This window comes from Momordica charantia (assembly GCF_013281855.1).
Source record: "Momordica charantia cultivar OHB3-1 chromosome 8 unlocalized genomic scaffold, Mcharantia_2.0 BLBB01000008.1, whole genome shotgun sequence".
NCBI classification, from domain to species: Eukaryota; Viridiplantae; Streptophyta; class Magnoliopsida; order Cucurbitales; family Cucurbitaceae; genus Momordica; species Momordica charantia.
Genome location: NW_028275166.1, coordinates 30,917,256 through 30,925,415, shown reverse-complemented (window position 1 = coordinate 30,925,415; position 8,160 = coordinate 30,917,256). Strand labels below are relative to the sequence as shown.

Sequence of the window (8,160 nt, the reverse complement as noted above, 5' to 3'; positions counted from 1 at the left end):
TCTCATGGAACAACCGTTTAACCCTACAATATATTTGATGTTGGAAAACATATGAGAATTACTAATTACTAAAGTAGATTTTTAATATTCGTTGGGTTAAGTTATTATTTTAATCTATGGTTTGCGGGGTTTGAATTTTAGTTTCTATCGTTTTAAAATTTTAATTTGCTTTCGTGTAATCCTTGCAAAGTATCTTTAACATTTTCACGGTTAAGTTTAGGTCCTAAATTTTTAGGATTGAGTTTGATACGTCTCTGAAATTCAAAAAAAAAATGTATAATAAGTTCTTGAAATTTTAATTTTATGTTTAATATATCTTGAAGTTTACAAATATATGATACATTAAACAAGTCTCTATCATATTTTGAAAATTTACGGACATATTAAACTTAAAATTGAAATGTCATGACCTTGTAAATAATTTAGTGTCAAATAAGTATTTGAATTTTATAAAATATCGAAGAAGAAAGAAATCTATTAAGTACAAAATTGAAAATTTTAAGATCTATTCAATACAATTTTAAAAATTCAAAGGATAAACTTGTAAATTATTATATATCATCTAATATTGATATACTTAATTTTAAGATCTATTCAATACAATTTTAAAAATTCAAAGGATAAACTTGTAAATTATTATATATCATCTAATATTGATATACTTTTTTTCACATGTGACATTCTATATTTGGATGTATAATATATTTGACGCATAAGCAAATCATGTCATATCATAACTCGAATATAATTCAAATGGTTAAGACATTCATCTTCGATAAAAAGTCACACGAGTTTCATTTCTCATTCTCGTGTGTACTCAATAAAAGAAAAATAAAATATCATTATTTTTCGTCCAAAAAAAATGACAACTTAAAAGATTGAAATATTTTATAAAATGTCCCTAAATGATGTCAATTTTCCTTAACTAAACAAACAGCAACCAAATTGAAAGATTTAAAATCATAAAATCAAATTGAAATCAATCGCAAGGGACTAAAATTGTAGTTTGTAACCTATGGGTCATTATTTTCCTCGTTTAGCTGAATACAAAAAATTAACAATTTTAGATATTTAATTTCTTCACCAACTTAAGCATAGTTCTTAACTAGCTATTTTAAACATATTATCATTAACTAAAAAAGATGAAAAAGTTGGAATCTCCGCCCTACATTTTGTTAAATTTAAAAATAAAATATTAGCAACAAAATTAAGGCATCCTCAGTCCTTGACAAAGTTTTCAATTTTGTCCGTCAATCTTTTCAAATTCTCAATGTTACCTTCAATTTATTAAAAATTCACCGTACAAGTTTGTTGCAATTTATCATGTTATTAAACTATTGTTTTATTAACATATGTTGGTAGTGAAATGCACACTTAGATCATCGTTGAATCAGAATTTTGTTGGTGGCCGACATGTACTTTTTGTTAACGAATTTTAAAAAATTATTTGTAGAATGACTTTATTTAGAATTTTGATTACGTGGAAGGTAAAATTAATAATATTAAAATATTGAAGATCAAATCAATATCTTTTTTACGATATAACGAAAATATCAATTTGAGTTTGATCTTTGAATGGATATCGAGCCTATAGACAGATGAAAATACGTAGGAGTCGCTGAAATTTAAGAGAGAGAGAGAGAGAGAGAGAGAGAGGTTGAAGGGTTGGATATGGTTGAAAGAAAGAGTAAGAATGAAGTAACCTTTGAGAGAAAGGTTTGAAAAATCCGAGTCCCCATGCTGTGTGTTGCCATTGCCTCATCATAATTCTTTTCAAAACTTACGTGACTCAGAGCCTAAAAGATAGTCCCACTGTCACATAACATTACACAATAAGCTTCTCTCTCTCTCTCTCTCTCTCTCTCTCTCTCTCTCTCTCTCTCTCCTTCTTCTTCTTCTTCTTCTTCTTTTTGTTTATATAAACCCTAAATCCATCCCTTCACCAATATGCCTTCTTCCCTCCATTTGCCTCTTTACATCACTTCATTCTTTCCCAAAACTCTCACTCCCTCTCAATTCTTTATGGATAATCTTATTCTTCTCATCTATTCATCTCTATTTCCATTCTCCCCTTTGCCTTACTCGACCCCGACACCGTCATCGATATCAACCCGTGATGATCATGTTATAAGTGTTAGAATTTAACCAACTTCTGGCGGTATCTCACCTGAGCTTTTAGGATTATTTTAAGTTTTTTTTTTCTTTTTTTTTTCTTGACCTTGCAGGACTTGTTAAGTTTTGCCGGTTTTATTTAGTAGTGTAGTGTTTTTTTATTTTTATATTTTGTTTTTTATATCTTGTCCAATCATTCTATCTTTGTTACTCTCTTCTATTCCTCCTGAGCTTAAGATAAATGTTTAATGTATGTACTACTCTTGATTTTATTCCTCCTGAGCTTAAGATAAATGTTTAATGTATGTACTACTCTTGATTTTGATGTTTGAATTTGAAGGGTTTCGCTATTTCTTCTATTTCGATTGTAATTATTTTTCATCTAAAGGTTTAATTTTTATTGTGAGAAACAGAGATGAGTTGCAATTCAATCATGTGTGTCAATTTCATTATAATTAGTACAAAACAATATGAAAAGACAATATTTTCTTATTGACTTAATACCCCATTAGGCCACTGCTAACTTTTTGACATATGAGGGAGAGAAAGAGAGGAACTTTAAAAAAATTATAATAATAACCTTGAAATAGTAATATGAAAATATTATAAAGTCAAGAATAACATATAAACACATAATTTCAATTAGCTTATCAATATCTTTTTCATATCATGTTCATACAAAATTCTCCTTGGAGAAAGGAGAGAGCTTTGGACTCTTGTTTCAATACAACTTTGTAACTTTTCCACAACATATATACACAGCCAATCATCAGTGTCGACAAAACTCAGCATTCTTCTTGTTTCTTTTTCATGGAAGGACAAAATAGAAAGGATCAAATTTGAAACAAAATGGAGCTCAACAGATTTTTTCACTGCTCCGAAATGATCATATTTAGGATCATTCCCAGAAATATAATCCTTTCTTTTGATTTGGGGTAAACATATGGACATTTAACATAAAGTAGAAGGGAAAAAGGAAAAAAAAAAAAAGAGAGAGAGAGAGAGAAAAAACTTGTGAAGGGAAAAGGGGTGTGGCGTTCGACGGTTTTCAGCATCCGCTCCCAGTCGTCACGTATTGATTCAGCGCAGACAACCATGATCTCCTACCTTCAGATGCTGTTCGTCGGAAACCTGATGATCTAGAACACTTTGCAACATGGTTCCTCATGTTTCTGTTTTCATTGCAAGGAACCATTGAAGAACTATTTTGTGGATCTCCCATACAAAGATTGGGGTTAAGTTTCACTGAAGGAAACCTCTGGCAGCTGAGTGATCGGAACGAGGCCCCGAGCGGAGAAATTCGGGAGCAATTGATCTCGGGCTTGCATAATGGTGTGGTTAATGTGGAGGGAGGTTCTGGTACCTCACCAGAACATGTGCAGAATGATAGAGACAAACTTGTTCTGGTGATCCCTTTCGCAATTGGCTTCGTTCCAGGAAGTTTAACGAAGGAAACTATGCCATTTCGGCAGAGCGGGCACGCAATTGAACCGGGCGGACCATTGGAAACAGATGATGTGCAGTTTGTAGAACAGAGGTACAGCGCACAGCTCGTGCAGAATTCATGATCACAACCTGCGACATTTCAAGTTTATATCCGTTTAACTTAATGGATTGAAAACTTTGAAATATTTTTAGATCATATTCTACTCCATTTCAGAACATGAGTAGAAAAAATTGAAATGAGGATGACTTCCGGTGCAAAATCATTACGATATATAAACAGGACAATAATAATCGTAACGCATTCGTCTCGTCTTTTTTCAACCTAGTTTACCTTGTGCAGCAACTGTGCATTCTCTTTCCAAACAGACAACACACGGATCTTGGCATGTAAGTAAAGAATCACTACTTCTCCATCCACATTCTCTGCAAATAGCAGGGGGATTCATAAGTTAGTAATCATTCAACCTTGCGACGAATTGCAGGCGTTCGAGAAGAAAAGAATATTAGAAATAGAAAGGTTATCAAAAGAGCTATAATAATGAACATTAAGAAATCGTTTAATGAAAGTGGTTTGGCATTCGATAACTAAGCTAAAACGAGGCGAAAGGAATTATTAGTCTCGAGGAATAGAAGAAATCTGAAAGGGGTTGTTGGTTATGAAAGGCTAAAAGCAATTAAGATGGGTAACAAATCTTTACAGAACTTTTTTGCTTCTTCTTATGTAAAAAGTAGAGTAGAGACTAGAAGATGTTTTCTCCAAATCATAGAGGAGTACGAACCACGTCGGTAGATACTATAATTTTTGTTAGGCATTACTCACCTTGCAATGTGAACAATGCTCATAAGGGGAAGAGTCAAATATGGCGAAGGGAGAAGATTTGTCGCCTCTACCGGTTCTTTGCTAAGAATTTCCTCGAGCCAGTCTCGGTGCCACGAACGAGCAACCATCAAGGGAGTCCATCTTCAAAAAGATAAAACATAGGATGATCTGACAACTCCAAGTTTATTGAGTAAGACAAATAGAATTATCCAAATAACAGATTGCTTTATCTATGGTCTTCATTGTATGCATCATAACCATGAGAAATAGAAAGTTCTAAAATAAAATTCTATACTCACTTAAATTCTAGGTACGTGGCCCAACCTCTTGGTTGGAGGTATATGCCAATAACCGCTGAGCTATGCTCACTTTGGCATTTCACTATGTGTTATTAATGTTACCATTTTATCCAAATAAGGGGAAAGTAAAATCACTATGGAACAAGTTGATAGGATCCCTTTTCTTATGCCCCGTGTTGCGACATGTTGAATCTAAAAGACCAACAAAATAACCATAGAGTAAGACCTATCTAGAGAACGAAAGGCCAAATAGAAGTGCAGTTGCATATCGATTGTCTCGAGAAATATGAGTACTTGGGAGAAGCATACCCATTTGCATTTTGAGCAGTAAGACTGGCCCCCCTAGCAATCAGCATCTGAAACCAAAACATTTACAAAAAATCATTTCAAGTACCATGCAGAATTAGGGAATGAATTGTGAAAATTTCTTATCATTTTCCTTATGGCCTTCAAATAAAGGACTTACTTGACAGCATTGAGCATTCCCACCACATGCAGCATAATGAAGGGCTGTGCTTCCAGCACCTATCAATGACATAAAATCAAACTTCAGAAGAAAGCCTGAAGAACCAATGTCTTTCAGCTCCTAACAGACTAATTCTAGCTGGCACGGTCAGTTGTAGGAAAAGTGCAACTAATGAACATGTTTACAAGAATATGATTGTCTTTTAACGACAAACTTGAACGGGATCTGTTCTATAGATTTCACAATTGCGTCATAGAGTTCTAATGAGAATATGATTGCCTTTTAGGAAAGAACATACCCGAACTCCAAATATAATGACATCAAATTCCACACACAAAATAACAATTTCTGACAACAATCAATTGAATTGGATTACAACGTAAAATTTGATGCAGAGAGGCACAGAGCAGAACAATTTTCGCGATACAGGACAGTAGTGACATGCTATTGATCTTTTATGTATCAGCAGTCTAATTTAACACAGTTAAAAACTGATCAACGAGAAATACTTCGACCACTTTAGACCTTACAGTAATGAGAAACAAGAAAACAATAGTTTTCAAATAAGATCCTCATAACAGCAGAAGAATGGATACACTAAGAACTGCATAAGAGAAATGAAAGATGGGACTAAAAAGCGAGTACCTATTAGATCGATGGTCGTTCCGTCTTCTACAGTAACCTGAGAAACAGAGGCACCTAAGTCCAAAAGTAAGTGAATGCTCTCAACGTGCCCATTAAGCGCTGCCATATGCAGAGCTGTGATGCCTCCATCGGCTGTCCTGTTAACTACCTCATTCAGAGCACTGATGGGTGAGATGCAAGAAAATTAGTCAATAACTTGATGTGGCACTTCGCAGAATAAAGAAGTCTATAACTGAACAGGATCAATCAAACAACAATACCTAAAGTCGAACTTGGAAATGGGTTCTTCATTGTTCGAACTAATATTTAACATATTCCAAAAATTTGTACTGGGTACATAATCAGCAAGCAGAAGCCTGATGCACCGAGAATGACCGTTCAAAGCAGCCATGTGAAGAGCGGTACCTCCGTTCAAATAATCCGCTCTGTGAATCTATTGTTTCCCAAAGAACAGATCATAACATTATCATACATATCCCATAAACTACTTCATAGAGAAATTTAGACCAGTGGAATTAATGCAAAGGGAAGCAACTCACATTTGCTTTAAAAAGTATCAGATTCTGAACAACCTCCCAGTGGCCATGCTGACAAGCTTGCATCAAGGCTGTCTGTCAACGAAACCGAAAAGTTCAATTCAGAACACCAACAATCTCTCACACACGCACAACAAGGAAGCTTCCAGCTAAACTGAAGGTCTAGTCTAATCATAATTTTGGCATTCAGAGACGGATAAACAAAATAATTACATAGAGAAACGGCCCGAATGAAACTAATTGAAAACAGAGAGCAACAAACAATGGCATTCATCGCACCTGACCCCGGTAATTGCGTAGATTTATCTCGACCCCAGATTCAAGCAATAGAGACACAATCTGCAGAAATTGAATTACCCCATCAGAGAGACATTTGGGAAAATCTCAAAGTTAAAGAGAGAGAGAAAGAGATCGAAAAGGAAAGCAAAATACCTCATGGTGGCCATGAGCTGCAGAGTAATGGAGGGGGGAATTTCGGACACCAAAAGTTGAATACCTCGCCAAACGAGGATTGTATTCCAACAGAGCCTTGGCTTCTTGCAGGTCTCCATCTCTTGCTGCTGAAACTAAGCGCTCCCCAGATGCAGAACATCCAAAAGAATTCCCAACAATGCTTAGAAATTTCATTTTTTTTCTCCAAGAGATTCCACTCAGAAACCTAGGGTATATCAAAAAGCCAGAAAACACCTTTCTAACCCGATAATCTCACCTAAAATTTCATAAGAATTTACAAACTAATCCACCCAAATTCACAGACAAAACGCAACCTAATTCCCACCAATCAATCAGGAATATGCCCCCAATTCTCTCCAGGGCATCCAAATTGATTGGTTTCAACAATCTAGAAGTTCAGTATATAAACAATCTTACATAAATTCCCCCAGAGTGAGGAAGACAAAAAGGCCGGCTAAGGAAATGCCGAGGTGAAAATCAAGGGCCGAAGCTAAAATACAAATGGGGAAAAACCCCCAAAAATTTTCGACTGTTTTAAAAGAAATTCTCCACCCTTTTTCACCACCGAATCAGACCCACTTCCAAATTCAGCTCAAATCGACGAACCCAACTTCGAAATTCTTCAACAAGAATCTTTAATGTATCAAACGATTGAAAACTGAAATACCCAATTCGGTTTAACGCCCAGTTGCCAGCCGGAATCTTCGATTTTTTCTGCCTCGTCCAAAGTGATCCAGTTCCCAAAGAAATGGAAGCAGAAAAAATCGAAGGCAGGAAAATACGGATTTGAATATCCCCCTTGTCGGGACAAGTTTGTCCAAATCAAGAAAAAGGGGATTGGGGGTAAGATGGAAGAAGGTTGCAGAGGGTAATGAGAGTGACGATTTGACAAGAAGGCGAAGAAGTTTCGTAACGAAAATTTGCTAAAAATAAGAAGGGTGAATACGAGAGAGAATTTTTCACAACAGAAGAACAAATTTGGGGATTGTGGGTGGATGGATTACGGATTTCTTTATTGGAAACCATTTTTTGGGGGATTTTTAACCAAAGAATGGTGTGAAGGGAAAAGCGTGTATTAATGATTGGTAATAATTTGGCAGTGAATATGTTTGGTGGTGGGGTTTTGTTCTTTTCTTGGTTTCAGTTCCTCTTGCCCAATGCCTCTCTCTTCCATTTCTTGGCCACCCAATTTCTTTTGTTTGACTATTGATGCAAAAGTTTGCATCTTTGGTGGGGCTAAAAAAAATTACATTTTTAATAAGTCAAAGTGAAACTTTTTTACTTATTTAACTTGAGTAGGTATTACTCGCTTAATTATGTTTGGATTTGGTTGTCGAGAGGGGTATTTTTTTCTAATACGACATGTGGAGTTGAAGATTCAAA

The 8,160-nt window shown here is 35.2% G+C and overlaps 1 protein-coding gene across 1 annotated transcript; it reads right to left on the bottom strand.

Moving 5' to 3' along the window:
* Positions 1–2,730: 2,730 nt before the first annotated feature.
* Positions 2,731–7,818, bottom strand: LOC111020884 (putative E3 ubiquitin-protein ligase XBOS32). Its single transcript, XM_022297675.2, has 10 exons — positions 6,757–7,818; positions 6,604–6,663; positions 6,328–6,399; positions 6,049–6,221; positions 5,789–5,949; positions 5,144–5,202; positions 4,987–5,033; positions 4,379–4,519; positions 3,890–3,981; positions 2,731–3,687 (listed from the first exon to the last, which is right to left on the bottom strand). Exons 1-10 carry the CDS (start codon positions 6,949–6,951, stop codon positions 3,161–3,163), a joined length of 1,527 nt encoding a protein of 508 aa, XP_022153367.1. The 5' UTR covers positions 6,952–7,818; the 3' UTR covers positions 2,731–3,160.
* Positions 7,819–8,160: the final 342 nt, after the last annotated feature.